The sequence below is a fragment of the Amblyomma americanum genome, chromosome 4 (genome assembly GCF_052857255.1).
Source record: "Amblyomma americanum isolate KBUSLIRL-KWMA chromosome 4, ASM5285725v1, whole genome shotgun sequence".
NCBI lineage: Eukaryota > Metazoa > Arthropoda > Arachnida > Ixodida > Ixodidae > Amblyomma > Amblyomma americanum.
Genome location: NC_135500.1, coordinates 199,920,592 through 199,942,074, shown reverse-complemented (window position 1 = coordinate 199,942,074; position 21,483 = coordinate 199,920,592). Strand labels below are relative to the sequence as shown.

General features: G+C 48.5%; 1 protein-coding gene across 2 annotated transcripts; it reads left to right on the top strand.

Moving 5' to 3' along the window:
* The first annotated feature begins 15,699 nt into the window (after positions 1-15,699).
* Positions 15,700-21,421, top strand: LOC144129045 (iripin-2-like). 2 transcript variants are annotated; one of them, XM_077662929.1, is made up of 3 exons: positions 15,700-15,866; positions 18,482-19,371; positions 21,082-21,421. In XM_077662929.1, exons 2-3 carry the CDS (start codon positions 18,482-18,484, stop codon positions 21,395-21,397), a joined length of 1,206 nt encoding a protein of 401 aa, XP_077519055.1. In that variant the 5' UTR covers positions 15,700-15,866; the 3' UTR covers positions 21,398-21,421. The 2 variants fall into 2 exon arrangements, with proteins under 2 accessions (XP_077519055.1, XP_077519054.1); XM_077662928.1 differs by having other exon boundaries at positions 15,719-15,858.
* The last annotated feature ends 62 nt before the right edge of the window (positions 21,422-21,483 follow it).

Below are 21,483 nucleotides of genomic sequence, written 5' to 3'. Positions count from 1 at the left end.
TACCGACTCACCCAACTTTCCAGCCTTGTCAAAGTTGGCGAGTGCTTTCGGGCGACTTCTGCATACTCAAGCCCTCCCCCGTGCCACGCACCTGCTTATGTTGGTTAAGAGATGGTTATTAGTTAGATTCTGTCTGACGCAACGCAACTACCATGGCCACGGCGCTCCGGCGGGTCAGCAAGCTGCCTAGCTGCCCATAAGTGCGATTCCTTTTTATCTACACTTTATACCCATGTATTTTATTTTTCTTGTGCGCATGACATTTTCCAAATAAGGAATTCAATATTTCCAAAATTCCTTCTGGGCAAGCAAGGGCAGTCACTCTGTTAAGCTGCTTTGACAGCAGCTTTTTGCGGTTGGCCTCTCCTTTGTAAAAAACAAACAAAGATTAAGATTTGATATCCCGCAAGTTTTTAACCTACTCACATGAAAGTAGTAGTAATTCTGCAATGAGTGGCAACCGTAACATATATAAACGCCGATTAATGGTCTCGCGATTTCAACTCATTTCAGGAGCAAGCCACGATGAAAGCATTACTGCTATCCTTCGCCGCTCTCGTTACATGCTTAGAAGCACAGCAGGCGAAGCTACCAACTGCTAGCAACTTCTTGTGTCTTCGCCTCCTTCCCATACTTCCACGGGCCAGTAAGGCAAACGTGCTGTATTCTCCGCACAGCATTTCTGCAGCCATGGGAATGGTCTATGCTGGATCGAAGGGCGCCACGCAAGAAGAATTCTACGTTGGTCTGGGCTACAGGCGGGCTCACATAGCCAAGGGCAGGGTATTCCACGAGCACCAGGAGAGCACTGAGCTGTTGCTAGCGCCTTCAAACTCGGCCGTAAACACTGCCAACGCAGCTGTCATCCAGCGAAGCTTTGATGTCCTGCCTGCCTACACAGAGGTATTGGAGGAATCGTTCGGCGCTACTCTCATGAACGTAGATTTCGATAACAATGGACAAGAATCCGTAAGAAGAATTAACAGATGGGTGAGAAACCACACCCGCGGTCTAATCGAGAAGCTCTTTGTCAACTTCTTGATCCAAGTACAAAACTGGTACTTGAGAATACTAGTTACTACAAAGGCTCCTGGTAGGCACACTTTAACAAGTCGTACACGAGAAAGCTGCCATTCTACTCTAACGACCAGAGGCCGACATTGGTAGACACAGTGACAGGTGTGGCCAGCGCACGTTACAGCTATTCCGAGAAATTTTCCGCCGACCTTCTTGAGCTGCCGTACGAAGGTGGTGACTACGTCATGACAATCATCCTCCCTGAAGCCAAATATGGGATCACGAAGCTGAGGCGCCTTTAGATGCATTTTCTCTCCTATGGGTGGGAAGAAATGGCCAACAAAACTGTCAGCCTGTTTCTTCCAAGGTGAGCAGATTTCTTTCCGTAGTCTAATAAAAAGATCATAGGTGCATGAGTAACATAAATATGTGTAAAAGAAGGCAGTGCCTAGCCGATTCGGACACTTACAAAAACACGCCTGTCTTCGTGGGTATCTTTTCATGTGTTAACACTTGTGGCCTCCCGAGATCCCGTTGCCTCGGTCAGGGCGAGGGTTCTGAGGTACTCTCGTTGCTCCGACCGTGTGGTAAACAGCACCGTTCGAAAAGCCACGTAGCGGAGCTAAGCTCCTTTACACAAATGACGCTCCAAAGGGAAATAGTAACCGGCACACTGCATGGCGTATGTGCGACCATGACATACATTCCATGTTCGTGAGACGGAGGTGTTCTCTTTATAGGGAACAGCAAACATGGGCAGTAGCACGAGGTAACACTGCGTAGGGGTCAAGGTGAAACGCGAAACTTTCAGCTGCATTATATTCAGTTAACCGCAGACGACTTTAAAAATTTGTTGGATATTTACACTTGCGGCAATGTGAATTTCAGCGACGCTTGCAGTGATAAGAAATGGCGATGCCATTTTATCGACTGTGGCCCTTGAGTAGTAGTAGCCAGGTGGCGTAACCATTCATGTAGCGCACAGATAGTGAGAAGCGGATGTGTGGCGTGCAGGGCTAGTGTTGTGGGGAGGCATGCGCCACGCCCGACCGTGAGTCGTGCACTGTGCTACACAGTCGTTGTCCATTCATTCATATTCATTCACATTGGGCGGGCTCCCGGCTGGAGAGAAGCAGCGACGATGAGACGGGAGAAGTGTGGAAAGGGGGAGTGTAGGCCTCGCGATTTTATGTGGCCGTCATTGTGTGCAGACCTACCTGTGATTAGCATTCTAACAAATCAGTGTGGTGAGTTGTCATGGCGTTGTGCATGATATCGCTCCATTCTGGCCAATCACAGTCGTGCGTTGTGATCGCATAATGTAAGTAGGAGAGTTGGGGGAGTTGTGTTTGATTCATGGTGAAAGGTAGTGCGAAAAAAACGGGGCCATAAGCAGAAGCAAGGAAAAAGCAATCGTGCGTGTCGTGTCTGTGGTCCTTGTTCCTTTCGCGCTACCTTTCACCATGAACCACGTGATGTGTTCAGCATTAAAAATCGACGTCACATAACAGGTAAACGTGGTGTTAATAGCTGCCGTTCTAATAATGCCGCCTACTGTAATTTCTAGGTGATGAGCGTGTTGTCGAGAGTAATGGTCCGTCAATACTGCAACCAATTAATACTGATACGTCAGCCGCTACTTACGTGGCGCAATGCGCTTTTTTCGTTTTTTGTACAACCGCTATGCGCATGCGTGCCTGTCCTTCACAAGCTCCACTGGCTGAAAAGAAACGGCCAGCTGCTACTGTGCATCCGCGCTTCATGTTAGCGACGAGTTGTCAAGCACACAAGTTTTCCAAAACGCAGGCGCTTTTGGCGCCTCGTGGAAATGCACGTCACCTGCATCGCCCACGTGCGTTACCTTCCGACCACATTTCTTGGTAGGAGACACATTTTCGATCACTTCCTAGAGGGCGCCATATCTCGTGAAAAACGGGGTTCAGTTCAATTGAAAGATCTCGATAGGGTATGTGGCTCGCGGTCGCAGAGATCCCCGCCTCTAATCCTTACGCGGCGCACAGCTGCCGTGGTTCAATAACAGGCACAATAGAAACGCCTTAATCTATAAGTGTGGGCGCGCCTTCTAGAAGTTGCCAGGTCACCTGTCCCAGTGCACGTCGCACGCGACCAATCATCAGTTAGCCTTATAACAAAACCGCTTCACATGTCACTATGTCACATGTCGCATGTCACTTGGCGCTTGGAGGTATAGTGGATAGCCGTAACATCAAAGAAGTCAGGTGCCCGGCAGGTGCCCGGCAGGTGCAGGGTGCTATCACTTTGTCATTTGTCAGATGTGAAGCTTGCTTCCGACTACTGTCTTCCAACGAATGTGACACACGTTGAATACTAGTTCAATTTAATAAAAATAGGAAGGGGCGTCAACGAAAAGTCATGGGTTTGAGCGTGTTTTTACGAGGTTCATTTTGCGTGATGGATTTTGCGCAATAAATAGATCACTCGTTCCATTGACGCATGGGTAACATGCCCATCGGTCATGTCACCGGTGTAAATTGCTTTTTTCTGCTTGCCCTGTAATGACGTTTCTTTATGTGGGCTGCCGCAATGCGGTATCGGCGCAGGAAAATTGGGAGTGGACTGGCTTTATAGTTGACACTGTAAAACACCCCTTTTCCTGCCAACACTTGTCTGCGTTAGGAAGAAGTTAACGATTGCAAAGCCAACAGATTCACGACTTACGAAACATACGCGATCTTGTTTTATCGAGTTCCGTTTACATCTCTCCGGCGCGTTTCCCGCCTGCATTATTTCCACCACGTAGACGTAACCTTCCAGGTGGTCAAACTCGCCGTGAGGAAGTCGCGCTGCAGAAGATTCAAGTGGGCGGGGTGCCGACTGCTGCGGTCAGGGCCTTCAGAGAATCCACATCTCAGACACCTCTAATGCCATGTCCCCTCTGCCCTGCTCCGGACTAGGAGATAACACTGAGCCGCATTTTTGGGAACTTGCCTCAGACTTCGGGAATAGCGCGGCGGATATCTAGACAGTTAAGGCTACCACCCAAGCTGCCCGCCAGACGCACGCATGTGGACACAAGGGCCCCAACACGAAGGCCTGTTATTATTCATTATCAAAACGAACCTGTACCTTTTTTTTTAATTTATGAAAAAGGATGAATTTTGCGCAATAAAAAAAAATCAGCCATGCATCTAAGCTCTCATCAGAAGGATCCATTAGTTTTGGACAGCGTAAAATTGGTGTTTAATGTTCCGAGGTGGTATTGGAGAGAGGGCGCTGACGAAGAATCCGGATTAATATAGACCACCTTCTTCGCGTTCTAAGATCGCACAGCAATCGAGCGTTCTTGCATTCGCCCGTATCGAAATGAGTCTACCGTGGCCGGGATTCGAGCGCGTTACCTTGGGATTAGCTGCCAAACGCCAAGGCCACTGAACTACACCGCCGGGTTGTCATGTTTTCTACAGAGTGTCATAACTTTCTTCATAATCCCATAATGCAGAAATAGCACATTACATACAGTATTCCCTTACGGCGCGGTTCAGGCGTACAACGATATATGAGACAGATACTGCGCCATTTCCTTTCCCCAAAAACCAACTATTATTATTATTATTATTATTATTATAATTATTATTATTATTATTATTATTATTATTATTATTATTATTATTATTATTATTATTATTATTATTATTATTATTATTATTATTATTATTATTATTATTATTATTATTATCCCGGACACTCTGGTCTCATTCCGATAAAGGCGAAATTCTAGAGGCCCGAGTACTGTGCGATGGGAGTTCACATTTATGAACCCCAGTTGGTCGAAATTTCCGGAGCTCTTCAGTTATAATTGTTCATGCGTTCTTTCTGTCTGTCGGCACGTGGCAGAAGGTTCGCAGGCCAGCCTCGGGTTACAGGTTTAAATTTATTCGTTCACATCATCATCCGAATCAAAAGTCCTCCTTCATCCTTACATGTTACGTGGTTAAATACACTTCACATACAATGTCCACCAATAGGGTCATCAGTCCTTTGTCTTGTTGCTGCAACGTATGTGAAAAATTCCACGTAGTAATGTGAAATTTCTCTTAAAACTGGTCCGGCGCCTCACTGCGCTGGAGTGATAATCTGAGGACACATCTGAAACCAACTAATGATATTTTCTGAACTGCTTCCCTTAGTAGCCTGTACCGCTACAAAATAATTAAGGTGGTTGCGTTTCCATTTGGATGTTGTTGACTACACGTAGGCTGATGATGCGATGCGACGGCGTCTTCCTAATTCAAAGTGTCTAAGTCGCTTTATTCGAGAACAAATTTAACTAAACAATTTACCTTCTTTTCTTTTCAAAAGGTGAAAAAAATCGCTAAAGGCGACTGATTCACAAAGAGACCTCACAAAATCAGCCCCTCATGACTACTTATTTTTAATTCCACTGTCCCCGCAAAGCTGAACTAACAAAGAGGAGCCGGAGCAACACAGGCCGTCTTACTCGCTTCCGCGCAACCGTCTGCTCCAATTGCTAAGAGATGCTGGCTTGTGCGTCACTCGATAGTCGTCGATCAGGGCAATAGATCTCCCATTACGGAGTGGGTCTGGGCTAGTTGGAAGACCACGTTCGAGGTTAAGCGCGCAGGAAGATACGGGCTAGTTAGCAAAAGGAACGCGACAGAACAGAACCAACACACATGATCGTATCGACCGTTCCTAAGGCGCCGACTTTCTCGGCAGATTAGCTGCGAAAGATTGTATACTTCAAAGTAACCAACTCTGATTCACTGTTTAAGCAATCTCTGGTGCCGCCATCTATTGGTAGAATACTAAATTTCCTGAGTTCCACGCAGCAGCTGCAGTTCTCTCTTCGAAACGGCGCGCCGCCGCATTGCGCTGAATGCAGCCGAACGGGAGTGCGAACCCAACAGGCCCCGCCGAGAGCGGTGTCTTCACCCTGAAAGCTGTGCTGGCCATCGAGGCACCCTACTGGGCGTTCCTCCTCCTCCTCCTCCCGCGCGTGGTTCGCTTTCTCGGCGCTAGGGGCAGCGGCGATCTCTGCTGCCTACAGTGGAAGGCAGCGGGGCTGACTTACCCAAGGCATTGGGGTTTAGGGATAGTGAAGGGAAAGTGGATTTTAAGAGGTTAGAAGTAACCAAGCGAAGGTTATCTGATTGGTGGCTAAAAGCAAGACAGGAGTAAAATTTCACAAGACATGGCTAGGTGGCTTGAGCCACCGCCCGATGTAAAGGGTTCAGCCGTATCCATCCATCCATCCATCCATCCATCCATCCATCCATCCATCCATCCATCCATCCATCCATCCATCCATCCATCCATCCATCCATCCATCCATCCATCCATCCATCCATCCATCCATCCATCCATCCATCCATCCATCCATCCATCCATCCATCCATCCATCCATCCATCCATCCATCCATCCATCCATCCATCCATCCATCCATCCATCCATCCATCCATCCATCCATCCATCCATCCATCCATCCATCCATCCATCCATCCATCCATCCATCCATCCATCCATCCATCCATCCATCCATCCATCCATCCATCCATCCATCCATCCATCCATCCATCCATCCATCCATCCATCCATCCATCCATCCATCCATCCATCCATCCATCCATCCATCCATCCATCCATCCATCCATCCATCCATCCATCCATCCATCCATCCATCCATCCATCCATCCATCCATCCATCCATCCATCCATCCATCCATCCATCCATCCATCCATCCATCCATCCATCCATCCATCCATCCATCCATCCATCCATCCATCCATCCATCCATCCATCCATCCATCCATCCATCCATCCATCCATCCATCCATCCATCCATCCATCGACTAGGGTGCCTCGATGCCCGCTCGCCTCGCCTCCGCTTTCAGAGTGAGGACACCCTTGGTAGCATCCCGCGCCGCCATTTCCCCTCGCAGCGGCATGTTGGGTCACACGCGCCGGTCGCGTATACTGCGCGCTATGCATGTGGCGTCGTTTTTGCGCGGTTGCGTGGCGACTGCAATAGTGCGAATAAACTGGAAATTGACGCTACATGGTTGTTTCGCTCGCGGCAGCAATGTTCTGCCAGTTTTGAATGTTTTTTTTTACATGATGCAGTCGCTGCGAATGCACGCAGATCGAAAAGTTATGACTGGCCGCTGCGTTCCCCACTCACTGGCTACACTGAAAAAGAGCCTGCGGTTATTGGCGCCTCCTTCGTAGTCATAATTTACAGTATCAGGGTCGCCGAATGCTGTTGGATTATGCTACATTTGCTGTTCTAACGTAAAAACTGTTTACTATATCCCGAGTTTCTCAGGTATGCCAGCAGCGCGGAGGATGATCTGCCGAACATAACTATTTTTTGCGTGGTTAACACCCAACATTAACTGGGATGACTTTGTCTTATTACTCCGCCATATGTAAATGATTCCAAGCAGTAATAGGAAATTTCTTTTCCAAACGATCCGTCGCCACACTCTTCTGGGGCGAACAACTGAGGACATGTCTGAAACAATACGTTCATATTTTTTCGTTTGCTAAAGGCTTGTACCGCAAAAAAATTATGCACATGGTCAGAGTTTCCCTCTGAATAGTGTTGCATAGACGTTGATTGATACTACGATGCGACACCTTGCTGGTTATTCAGCAAGATATCTATCGTTTTTATTGGTTTTTCTTGGAAAGATATTAAAAATAAATGGTTCAGTGAAATTTGTAATTGAATAAGGCAACATAGCAGCAACAAATTTCAGTTGCTAAGCATACAAAAACGTTAGTTTTTCCTTCTGTTCAAAGCATGAAGGAAAAACAATAAAAGCGAACGATTCACATAGAAACCTGAAAAATTCAACTTTAGATTGAGGCTTCATTTCAGTGCCACTATTCAGGCCAAACTCAACTAAGGGGAGTCGGAGCAACACAGGCCGCCTTTCTCGCTTCAGCGGAATTGTGTGCTCCAATTGCCAAAAGACGCTGGCTTGCCGCCTTACTCCATAGTCGCTGGCCATGGCAGTAGACCTCTCATTAGGTACTGGTCCGGTCTAGTTGCAGTAAGTGGTTTTATTAAAATAATAAAAAGGAAGGAAAAGATTTCTACTAGCCCCGGCATCTGCCATCGATACTGAAGCACCTGAGCTGGGGCAGCGGAAATAAAGGATAGTAGGCAAAATAGAGAAATGAAATGAAAGAGGTGAGGGGACAGGAGGAGAGGATTTCACTCATGTTGAGCAGAAAGACGCGCGGCAGGCAAGCTCTCATCCCCGCTGCTGTCATCAAGAAAGAGAAAAAAAAAGTAAGCTCCAGGACATGCCTGCCCAGAAGCACGCGTGGCGAATTTTACTTATCTCGTGGCTATACGTGACGGCAACCAAAGTAACATATTTTACCCTGTAGGGATTTACTGAAAAGCGGTACCAAAAATAAAGCGTCTCTTCTTGACGACAGTGTAATTCGTCACGCATGCTCTCTTGCTGACTGACGCGCTTAAGGTAGGTACGACGTCGGGATATTCGGGGTGAACTGGCGCCAAGAAGTAGATGGGTCGAGAGGGGGGGGGGGGGGGGGGTCCGATGGCGAAAAGTACGGAGACTTGGAGTAGCGACACGCAAAATATATCTTTTAATTTGGTTTTGCTGAAGTGGACAGGCTGGTCATTACGAGCTGGCATCGCCTTGAACCTTCCCAAAACTGAAGTCAAAATTTCACGGCGAATACGCAGTGGTTATGGCTATCACGCTCTTGTGCAAAGTGAATCATACAGACGCACAAGCTAATTGCAGTCTACGAAAGAAAACCACACAGTAGCAGATACAACAAAGGTGACCGTTTCACACATTTCTTGAAAGCAAGACAAATTATAAAATAATGTGAGTCAATTTTGTGTTACCATTAAACAGTGAGACTCCTACACAGTTCACTGGTCTGTTTCAACAACACCCCAAACACGAGGTGAGCAGTGAATGTTAAAATCTTCTGACAGTTGTTATGCTTTCATATATTTATCTCTTATATACTACCACTGCTTTGTAGCAGTAGCAAGAGAGGAGCAAGTTAATGCCCAAGCATCCTCGAAACTGTCGTTGACAGGAAAGCTTGATATTCTCATTAGAACTGCCCGAGTGGCAGTGTTTGGCGATTATGAAACTCCTGCTATAAATAAGCAATTCTGACTGTTGGAAAAGCAGTCGAGATGTAGAGTATCCGGGTGTACAGATAGCGCTGGAAATGTTACAACCGCTGTGAGAATGTAACGAATGTTCGCAAGGCGCCGCATTTCTCAGCAGATGAGCTGCGAATCATGACATATTTTAGCTTAACTCCGATTCACTGTTTGAAACATTTCTGGTACCACCCTTTCTTGTTAGAACACCAGGTTTGCGGATTTTCACGCGGTAGTGGCAGTTTTGTCTTCCGAAAGGCCCGCCGCCGCATTGCGCTCTATGCAGCCGAATGGGAGAGTGTGACCCAACATGTTGCCGTCGCGGGCAGTGTCCTCACCCTGAAAGCGGAGGGGAGCTGGCATCGAGGCACCCTATGCCCGACAGAAAACGGGTTCATATAAACGCGGTCGGGTCGGGATGGGCCCGCCCGACATCTGGTGCGCCCCGACTCGACTCGCAACATCGGGTTCATGTAAACAAGGCTGCACACTCTCTCCACTCCGGTGACACCATCACACAGCTGGTCCTCATCTGCGCGTTCTCCAATTCTGGGAAGACTTTGTCTTGCCGTTGCGGCTGTCATCATCGCCGTCCGCCCCGCTGCCGTCTCCACCAAGGTTGGGCGCGAACCTACGTGTATAGCACCCGCGCAAGGACGTCAGTGCTTGAGTCTTCCCCAACTTCCGCCACCAGGCGCAACCCGGGAGTAGCACAACCGCCAAGCCAGCGCCCTTCACGCATGACACTCAAATCGCTCCCCCTCCAGGTGCAGTGGGGGTTATCGAACTGTGAGACACCAGCGCTAATCCCTTTAGACTCCGGCGACGACTCGCCACTCTGCATTTGCCGCCACCACGTGCAGTTGGCTCGCCACTGGTTATTGCTGTGCCAGGGCAGCTGGCTCTCCTCATGCAGTGCCGTCCGGGCAACGGCCATTACTCGCGTTCTTCCCTTGTACCCAGGCTGGCTTGAGGAAACCGCTCATTTCCGATGCTCAGGCGACTTTCAAGTAGGCGTCGAGCTTAAGACCTTCCCTAAGGCGTCCTTCACAGTCAGAGCCGCTTGGGGAATTAAGCTAAACCTCCATACACCAAATCAAACCGATCGGAAGGAGCGCTATCTCTCCAACAAGTTTTTGGACAAAGTGGCGATGGCCATGATGGCCATGGTATTGTAGGGATGGGATGTGTGTTCATTAATCCCCAATTAGCTGCACACGTTGCGGAAATTTCACAAGGTGCTTGTGAATGATGAAAAGTGCTTCCTCGAAAGCCGTAGGCGCTGAGGTCCTAATCAAGAGGTGACGCGCTCGTGTGTCGTTGCTCAGCTCACGGGTACTTCATTCTAACCCGTCTCGACGAATCACCTAGGGAGGGCTGATATATAGTTACGCCGCCCACAAACCTTTTTATTTCTGACGCTGTGACCCGCCGTGGTGGCTCAGTGGTTGGGGCGCTCGACTACTGATCCGGAGTTCCCGGGTTCGAACCCGACCGTGGCGGCTGCGTTCTTATGGAGGAAAAACGCTAAGGCGCCCGTGTGCTGTGCGATGTCAGTGCACGTTAAAGATCCCCAGGTGGTCGAAATTATTCCGGAGCCCTCCACTACGGCACCTATTTCTTCCTTTTTTCTTTCACTCCCTCCCTTATCCCTTCCCATACGGCGCGGTTCAGGTGTCCAACGATATATGAGACAGATACTGCGCCATTTCCTTTCCCCCAAAACCAATTTTTATTCTGACGCTGTTCTTCTCAGTGCTCACTCGCCACGACTAGACGCTGTTCCAGCGCACTTCCGGCACGTTGTCTAATGGCTACGTGAAATTATTTGCGTTTACGCTGATAAAAATAGACCCGGCCGCACACAACTGTCAAACGGAAAGTCGACGGCATTAAGCGAAGCGGCCAGCTCGGGCTGGTTTCAGCTTATCCGCGCCGCCAAAATTGCACGTTGGTGGACATCTCTACGGCCATAGCATGTGACAGTCGGTATCGTTAAACGAGGGAGTAGAGAGTTTTATACCCCTGTCACACGGACACTGTAAAGGTACTTTGAACAAATGCTCCATTACTCTAAGGACGAACGCGCGCTGCCACACGGACGCGCCAAAGGACACCTAGCTCAAAGGAGCTTCGAAACAAGGCAGCTCGAGTTCGTCCTTTGAGGCTTCAAGGGAGTACTCTCTCTCCCAGCGAATTAATACCATAAATAAATTGGGAAAAGAAACGTTCAATTTTCATTTCATAAATTCACTTCATAAGATTAGTGGTGTTCTAAAATATAAGATCATTTGTTTTGTGGCAGTCTCACCACGCCATACTCTCGTTCCAGATATACGAGCGTCACGGTAGCCACGGTAAATATGCCGCCATGTCGTCCATGTTTTCTCGCGTCGTCGCGTGGATCGTCACTCATTTTGATGGAGACCGCCGAACACAAGGCACACCAGAAAAACGTGACCACAAAAACAACGATCGCAGGGGTAAAAGAACCAAAGGGAACAACCGAAGGACGAAGCTGGGCTCAGTGTGGCCAGCACTGTGATGTTATGCTCTGTACTTGGAAAATGATATCATTATTGCAGTTAAAATTGCGTTGCTTTAACATAATACGGTTATAAAACTAATTTACTAAAAAAATGTGACATTTCTGTATTTACATGTGCAGTGCAATTTTAATAAAGCTTTTCGCCAATGAGGGCGCTAAAAACTTCTTGCGAATAGAGTTACTGGAAAACTCTACTTGCGAAGGTCGTTCCGCGACCGTGTAGCACGGACGAACTCCCTTGAAGTAGTGCTCCTTTGGGAGCGTAAAGGAGCATTAGTTCAAAGTGCCTTTAGAGTGCCCGTGTGACAGGGGTATTAGCATACCGGAGACGTGCTAGCGTAGACGTATACCGGTTTACCGGGCCCCTCTTGAGCATGCGCAGTGGCTCCCCCTCAGCCCAACAATGCCACTACGCATGCGCGAGAGGGGTCCGGTAAACCGGTATGGGCTCCGTGCGCTGCAGTTTGGCGCGCGCGAGTGGCGCCACCTAGTTAAAAGCCGTGGCGAAAGGCGGACGCAGCCAACGCAGCTCTGTGGTAAGGTTTGCAGGGAGCAAGGCGAGCGGTTAGGTGTTTCGTCCGAAGGCGAAAACAAACTTGAATAATTATGGGTGCTCGACATACTGCCGTCTTTACCAATGTCATAACAGCTATAAAAACACTGTAGTGAAGGTACCGAATATATTTTAGCGCTTTCCTTGAACACCATGCATGCTCGCTCATGCCCAGAGGGTCTGCAGGAAGTGAGTGCACTTTGGAATTAAATCCATGAGTGTGAGCTGGGAAAGGGTTTACACTGACTGGGGTGTTTTGAACGTGCCATCATTGGTAGGAGCTGCTTTATGTCTTTATGTAGAGGGAAAGAATGCGCTCAGTCAGTCACAGGAAATGGTCTATGGTGAAGTTTTTGGAGCTAGCATCTGAAGTTTAAGTCTTAGTTTGTAATGCTGATCTGTGGTTCAGCGTGTCAATGTTGTTTCTAGTTTTTTTTCGTGCGTGTGTGTATGCTGTGGATGCGACGTCGTACTCCTGAGAGTGCTTAAGTCATTTTTCACATTGTTTCACCTAAGCTTTTGTGTATTTATTTGCATCATTTTATTTCCTACAGTGGTTTAAAATTTACTATTTTTATTTGTGTATTCGTGAGATCTAAAATCCTGTTGTGGACGAATAAGAAGAAAAATAGAGAGTGCTTCAAATTTCTCTGTATATATTTCTTAGATTTCACAACATCGCTAGACCCTTAATTTCTGGAATTAATCTTTTGATATTAATGGGGTTTATCGTCCCAATGCAACTCAGACAATAACGGGCGCCATAGTCGAAGGTTCCAGATAATTTCAACCACTTGGGGTTCTTTAACGTGCACTGACATCGCGCAGTACGCGGGCCTCTAGCCTTTCGCCTCCATCGAAATAGGCCCGCCGCAACCAGGATAGAACCCGAGTCATTTGGGTCAGCAGCTGAGCACCATAACCACTGAGCCATCGCGGCGGCCTTTTTATAGTTAAGTATTTATCAAAAGAAAAACACGATCAAAATAATTCATTAAATTGGTGTCTTCGTCAAATTTCTAAAATGAAAGTCCTCCAACTTTGGAAGATACTTAGCAAAACCATCACGTTTTTGTATGCTTAGAGCTATGCTTCTCTGAGGGGAATACACAAAGTAGAGCAGTGTCAATCCTGCAGGAAGTAGAGCGCTATCATCTGATATGTATAGTAAGTTTGCGCTCTTCGGAATTCTAGCCCACCATTCACAAAGTGGATGTCACACTGGATGTAAATTACATAGCTGATTTCATCATATGAGTCAATCAGAGACTTGTTTCTCAATTATAAAGGTACTTAATTAATCTCAATAAGCTCAACTGCGCTACCGGATATTGCAGTGCCATCGGGACTGCAAAACTATCATGGTTGCTCGGAATCGGTGATAAGCCCAGCCTGAAAGCAATTGAAACTAAACGTAGCAACAGTGACGCAGCGGTGGCGTCAAGGCTTTTAATGCTCGAAAATAAGCAGGCGTTGACTCAGAATGGCATCGCGGTCAGTGCGCGTCTGCTATGCGGCCGGGCTGACGCGAACGCATCGGGCATGGAGGAAGGCGTAGGGCCATCACGGCCAGTCTCCAGAGGGGCGCGTGCTCACCCCTCGAGAGACCGGCCGTGACTGAGCGTCCGGTTAAAGCAGCAAGTGCCACGAGGCGGCGCTGGCGCTGTGGTCACTGCTGGCGCCACCATACCAGCGCACGGAGCCCATACGTCTCCGGTAGCACGTCTCCGGTATGCTAAAATCATCTAATATATCTGCATATACCTCGGTGGTGAACTCCTGGCTGCTCGTCATCATCAGTTTTCATAATTCCTTGTTGGTTAGGCGCCGCCGTCGTCACACGCTGACGCTCAACCAATAGGAGCTACTCAGAGAACGCACACACTGTGACGTAACGAACGATATCTTCGCGTTTTTCTCTTTTCTTTTGCTTCCTTTTTTGTTTTTGTGCTCAGGACTCTTGGTGCTCGTCAAGCGTCTGTTCTCATAAACGCTGCTTTCTCAGAACCTAGCGCGTTTTCTGCACTAGTCTAGATAGCTAGACTTGGCGTTGTAGACCACGTCTTCCTTGACATGGTTAGCGCAGTTTGCTGCACGCGGCCTTATAGCGTTTGAGGGACACACTCAGTAGCATTCCTCCGTGTCTGCAGTATTTATGACCGGTGCTTTTTAAGTAAACGGAAAGTGGGCTAACGTCAGTGACGGGACCATCGCAATTTCGCGCGGTGGTGGCCGAGCACAACTACCGAGGACATCCACCAGTCATTAATTGTGCGCCTACATTATGTAAATCCAGGAATATATTGCGAATGGTTGAAGCTTTGTTGAAGGGCTACAATTCAGATCTTCAACCCTAAAAACTGTTCTCGGACCTATATACGGCAACCACTCAGCGGCGATGTCAATCCAAGGCATTCGCTCGAATGTTCGTGTGTAGTCTGCGGGCGGTGGTAAAAATTTGATTAATGGCAGCCTCCGTCCTTATTGTTAACATTGCGGCTGTTCTCATTCCGAAGCTGCCGTTCTGGTCGTGAAAGGATGCTCGGGTATATATGACGTGATGCAGGTATAAATATCACGTATTGATAACACATATGTAGTGTATATTGGATTTACTCTTGCGCGAGTCGAAAGCTGACCGTGCTCTCTCTATCTATGGTCTCTGCTGACTCGACTCTTTACAAGTGAAACGACGCACGTTCCCCCTCCTCTCCCCACATGCACACAAACACACGCATGCATGCACGTTAAGTCGCGTTTACATGAATGCTACACAAGTCGACTCCAATTCACTTTTTGAGGGAAAGTGCAAAAACGTCGAGGAAGAGAGTAGAGGACAAGTCGCGCCTTTCCTTCTCAAAACCCTCTCTGTCCCCCAAGAAGTTGACTGGTGTAGACTTCTGTCGCATTCATGTAGCCGAGGCTATATAGGCATACGTGCGCACAAGTAACAAGAAATAGACACCATGGTGTAGTGTTTTCTGCATTCGCATCATCGCATTTCCCACACCTAACGTATCCAAGTCACGCGCATTGGGCGAGCTGTCAGTGTTCACCTTTCAATTTGCACCTGCGCTTACGCCTGCAGGAGCACGCTCAGTGCGTCAAGATCGCCGGGCGCGCGCTGAATGGCACGCAGAAAGAAATCAGAAAAGAATGACGCGTCCAGCCCGTTTGGGGGTCGCTGTATGTCCGGCGCCGGCAGCACTCATCAGCGCAGAACTCGTTGTTATTCAAGGCGCCGCCGGCGGCACGTGTCTGCAACAGTCTGAAGCAACGCCTCCGCACAGGCTCGCCTTGGAAAGGAACATGGGAAGGAAGAACGGCACCACGACGCAACGCAACGCACCCCCCCCCCCCCCCCCCCCATCCCCCGTCCGCAAGAAAGAGAAACCGGTCCGTTTCAACTGGCGTCCGCAAGCACCCAACGCAAGAAGCACGCGACGACACAAGCTCGGCAGGCACTTGACGTCTGGGCGTCGGCCGGAAAGCCACCGGAGCTTATTCCTCCGTTGCAGCAGCAGATCTGAGGGCTCCGCATTCGACTTCGCGGGACAGACACCGAGACAGGGTAAAATTGTACGCTTTTTCTTTTCTTCCGGTGCTGATGAAGCAGCGGAGAAACGTGTGAGAAAGGTTGCTTTGCGAGTCGAGGTTGCTTGTGACAGGCGCTTAGTATAACAAAACACATTACGTACCATCGCGATAAAAACCTTACGGGACGGGATTGTGTGGTGAAAAATTATTTTGGTGCAATAACCTGAAATGTGTGAAGGTGTGAGATGATATGCGTGTTCTGTTCGCTGGTAACCATACAACGCGACTGGCTCGGGGGGCAGGGCTATACAGTACGCTTTTTTTTCTGAGAACACCTTTCCCGTGAAATTTTCACGGTAGTGCAGAAAGATGACATACATATGAATGCAGGCGTCAAGTCAACAGACAAATGTATACAGAAATGCTAATAATACTGACTTGCATACCGCCTGGACTCGCAACATTTTTTTGCATGCTACCCACCATACTACTAGCTAGCATGTGAACACAAAACAAAATGAACAAGGTTCTAAGTTCAGCCTCAGTCCGTTAGCCTGCGTTTCGACAAGAGGGCTTGTCTTCGCTGGGACTGTGTCGAAGATCACCGCATCTTGTCGCCTGCTCCCGTAGATGCGTGCTTGTCAAAATGTGTAGAATGAATACCCTCTTGTTATTAATGCAATAAATAGCACACCTCATGATAATTTCTCCTAGTTGCTTGTATACAGTATTACTATCTACGAGTCATGAAGAGTTAGCCATCAGAATGTACCGAGGAAGCGATATACTAACATATCTGTAACTGATATGTGAGTTAGCCAGCCCCAGGCAAGCTGCAAGCAGTCAAACAGCATGGTGCACGCACGCGGCGCAGTAGCTACCTTCTCGCGGAAAGGTTCCCGATGGTGCCGTACTTTTCTCCGTCCGCTTCTCTCCTTCCTAACTCACACAAAAACGAATCTACTAATGCTCATACGCAGCTTTTTTTTGTGTGTGTGTGTGCTTGTCTGCAACTGTTGACTTCCCTGTGTTGTTAGCTATCTCGTCGCCGGTTACCCAGGTTCTAGATTCGCTGATGTGCGTAAAATTTATTAAATCGTAACAAAAATGAAAACTGCTGTCGAGGAATGTCAAGCAAGAAGAGTTAAATTCTGTCCCCAACTCGCACGTCGCCATTTCTCAGAACAACGCCTGTGGGAGAGGCTTATGCATAGCGCAGCCCAACAGGTTTCTCTTCTGCCATTTAGCGCGCGTCTCTTCCTGGTGCGCTGTGACACTTCGGAGAAGGTGAGAGTGGGCACTTAGGACGTCAGCTCTGTCTTCACGATCGCGCGCAAGGCTGTCCGGTAATGTTCGTCCTTCGACTCCTTTCTAAGAACAAAAAGAAAAGAGAATGTTTCGTACCCCACTGAAACGGGCTTCCTGCTGCTGCTGTCATCATATGCAAATGACCCATCTCTGAGAAAGTCCTTTCACTTCAGCTAACTATCTTTCGAGCCGAAAGAGTTTTAGTCATATAGCAAAAGAAAAAAAAGACACTTCTAAAGCCTTTTAAGTTGCCCAGTTTGGTCGGACGTGCTTGAAATATTTCTGGTTGCTATAGTATACCGAAAATAAGAGTAACTGCGCTGCTCTGTGAAATCCTCAAGCAGACGTAATTATGAGATTTTCAAAGGCTCCGTTTACCGCGTAAGTAGAATTTCATAAAAGTCAAACTTCGAAGACTCTGCCTTGCCCTCACCCGTTGCGCTCATCTCAGAGGGGCGAAGGCCTGTTGGGCAGCTCCACCTCGGTGAGTTTTCCTTCCCCCTCTCATGCCATGCTCATGAGAAGGACAGGTGGTCTATTAAGACGTGTTTGCTGGCGGCTTGGAGAAAAGCCTTCAACCTCGGGAGGAGGGATTTAACATCGTTTGATGTTTCTGCCTCAATTCGTTCCTCAAAACACTCGATTATATAGGCTTTCAAACAGTACGCGTCAATCACATCCAGGTCCACGCCCTGGTGTGGAGCGTAACGTCCCCCTTCGCTGTTCCCCTCGCCCTTGGAGTGGGCCATCAATTAATAAATATAACCCATGCCCTCTCACAACGATCACCTCGTTGTCACTGAGTTTCTGTGTCGGCTCGCACATGCAACGGCGAGCTGCGCGTGACCCCAGGTTCCCAAGAATTCGGGGGACGCTGCCACCGCCCCTGGTCCGACGAGTACGTCCGGCGGGCCACAAGGCACCCTAGCAGGCCTGGCTACAGCCTGGAAACCATTGTGGGTCATCCTCCCCGTCTAATCCTATAATGGGGGGGGGGGGGGGGGCACTTTGCGTTGACAAGCGCAACAATGAAGGAAATGTTTATCTAAAAAAAAAGAACAACAATCTCAGTCCTGACCTAAGAGTCTATTTCTCTGAATTTTCAATCACTGGAAAATCATATTTTCTCCTCAGTACAAGAAACTCTAACGTAAAGTACGTTTGCTGAGGACGTTAAGCCAATTTGTCGCATGTATAACGCAACCATCTGCAAAATAAAACGCGTTCCACTTTTGCTTCGTTTAGACAAACACCAAATTACCAGTTAAAGTGGTGCTCTGTCAAGGAAGAAAAAGCAGTACAAGTCTGATATCCTAACCAGAACAGTGCGTTTCTTTTTCCCCCCACAGATGGAGCCAGGTCCCACCATGAAGTTCACGGTCGTCTTCCTCCTCCTGAAAGCCTTCTTTGCTCTCGTCTCGGCGCAAGACAACATTAGGGTGACAGCCGCCAGCAACGAGTTCGCGTTCCGGCTTCTTCCACACCTGTCGAGTTCCCCGGAGAAAAATATCTTCTATTCGCCGTACAGCATAGCCACCGCTCTCGCCATGACGTACGCGGGCGCCGGGAGTACGTCGTTACAAGAACTCCACGACGCCCTGGGCTACACTGCGGTAGGCCTGGACAACGCCAACGTCCTAGGAGCGCATGCGCAGCACAACCGTCAGTTGCTGGCCCCGTCCAACTCGACACTGAAGATCGCCAACGCAGCCGCTGTCGATGGCAAGCTCAATATCCTCCCGGCCTACGCACAAGCGCTGCAAAAAGGCTTCGGAGCCGAGCTTATCAAGGTCGATTTCTCTGGGGCCGGCCAGGAGGCCGTGAACACCATCAACTCATGGGTGAACCAGAAGACTCAGCGGAAGATTAGCACCCTGTTCAAGGACAAGCTGTCGTCCGACACCAGACTGGTGCTGCTCGACGCCATCTACTTCAAGGGGACCTGGCACACCAAGTTCGACGCGTCGAAGACGGCGAAGGCTCCCTTCTACACGGACGGAACCCAGTCGACTAACGTGGACACCATGCAGGGCATCGTGAAGGCGGGATACGCCTACTCGAGGAGTCTGGGCGCCAGTCTGTTGGACATGCCTTACAACGGCTTCGACTACAGCATGAGCATCCTGCTGCCTGTCGACAGGGCCGGAGTCGAGTCCGTTAAGGAAAAACTCACCCTCGAGGAATTCAGGAAGCTGTTGTACAATCTTCGCGAAGCCACGGTTCAAGTTCACCTTCCGAGGTAAGCGAACGTCGTAGAAAAAAAAACGCGAGGTTTGGGAGGGTACTCTGCAGCTATTAAGTTATGAAAAGAAATTAAGAGTGCTCCTTAGTGTTTTTTTTTTATTTTTACGAGTCTGCTTACATGTTTCCTTTGAACGTTTCCAGGAAGTGCGTTCATGACGACTGTTAAAATAGCGCTTAAATGTTAGCCATAATGTTATTAGTTATCTAAACTGATTGCTCACATGATGAACGTATTTGTCCATCATTGTTAGCGAAATGTTAGCACGAAGTGACGCTTATGATATTGTGTTTTGTGAAAGAGAAATGCACCCTTCAGCACGTCTAGCATGTAACTCGATAATATTTAGAGCATGGTTAAAAGCGTTACTGCGCGCTTCATTATGTGAACGTAATATGGGATCGACAACGATTTTAGCAGGCTCTAAAGGGCAGCCATAAAGAGGATGGCTAGCGCCACGCCGTATCTTTTGGAAGGCGCCGCGTGCTTCTGCCATGTTCGCAACGCTCCGCACCCTGACACGCCTTTTCCAACAGCGTTTTCAGGAAGAACTCAGCGAGCGAGGTGTGTTGAGCGGCGAGCAAGTTACGAGACAACAAGCACGCAGTGCTCTGGGGAAACTAAGCTTTTGCAAAAGTGGCTGCTTTTAGCCAGGTGCAACACATAAAAGATAAGTGACAAGAGTGTATAGGGCTTACTCCTAAAGTAAGCTCCCACTCGATCTACCTGATTTGTCGGCGAATGCATGATGTGTACGGGCAGACTTAGCAACACTTTCCACATATCCACACGGAGGAACCTTTTGTAACTGTTCTGCTCAGACGCCTAGGCGATAAGGTAGCTGAAATTTCATAATGAAATCACGAGCTTACGCACGGGCAGCATTGCGCATGCGAGCCGCGCCTAGTTTCAGTGGGCGTGACGCTGAAACTAAGTCTTAAAGATAGCACTATAGAGAAGTCAACGGATCAGGCTCATTCATCTCAGCGTGTCTAGACTGACCTAATGCGTCCCATCTTCTAGTAGACACAACAGCAGATACCATTAAATCACTGGCTGCAAAGTATAGGTTCCCGGACACAAAAACAGCTTCGGTCCCCTGCGTGCGGCTGCGCTGCCATGCGCACTAGCCTATGTATTAACTGCGGGACTTTATGGGCAGAACGTCACGATGTGGTCGTGCTTGGGCCTACACTATTGTGCGTTAACAGCAGCACTTTTTTTTTTCTATAGGAAAGCATTTTCGGCATAAAACTGTTAAATGACCTGGGGCATACATCCAATGTGCGGGCATAAATGCAGCCGCAAATGCTTTCTTTTTTGAAGGCTGTGTAGTTGCATTCATTTTTTTTTAGGTGTAAACGCGGATTAATGCGCTGGATGGAAGGAACAGGAAATTCATATTTGCATAGTTTCTTCTCATAACATTAAAGTAAGACCTCTTTCATTTCCGGTCACTGAGCGTTAACTTGACTACGAATCCTGCAGACGTCTTTGAAGCTTCGCTTCTTGCCAATACTACGGGGAGGATGTTATTTCCCTCTGGACAGACCTACGAGTTGGGGAGGATAGCTTACTAGTGTAGGTCTTATTAAACGTCAAAGGTCGGAATATGCATGCAAGCTTGGGTTGTCACTTTTCCTTATCTCCGCTATCAGAGCGACACGAAGCCGCTAAAACGTAACTGCCCGCCTTGGACTGGCGCAGGTTCAAGCTGGAGGAGGAGTACAAGTTGAAGAAGGTTCTGCCCAAAGTGGGCATCCAAAAGGTGTTCGACAAATCTCAGGCAGACCTGTCGGGCATCAACGGCGGCCGAGACCTGTTCGTCGACGAAGTGGTCCACAAGGCGGTGGTCGAGGTCAACGAAGAGGGCAGCGAGGCAGCCGCGGTGACCGGCGTCGTCATCAACACGCGCACCATCGGGGGCCCGCTGCAGTTCCGCGCCGACCACCCATTCCTGTTCTTCATCCGAAACACGCGTACGGGAGACCTGCTCTTCATGGGACAAGTGAATCGCGTGTAGGAAGAGCCGTGATGCGACGACGAGCTTGGCTCGTCATCAAGACAATTCCACCCTCACGAACTGACGCGTTCGCAGTTCTTACTCCA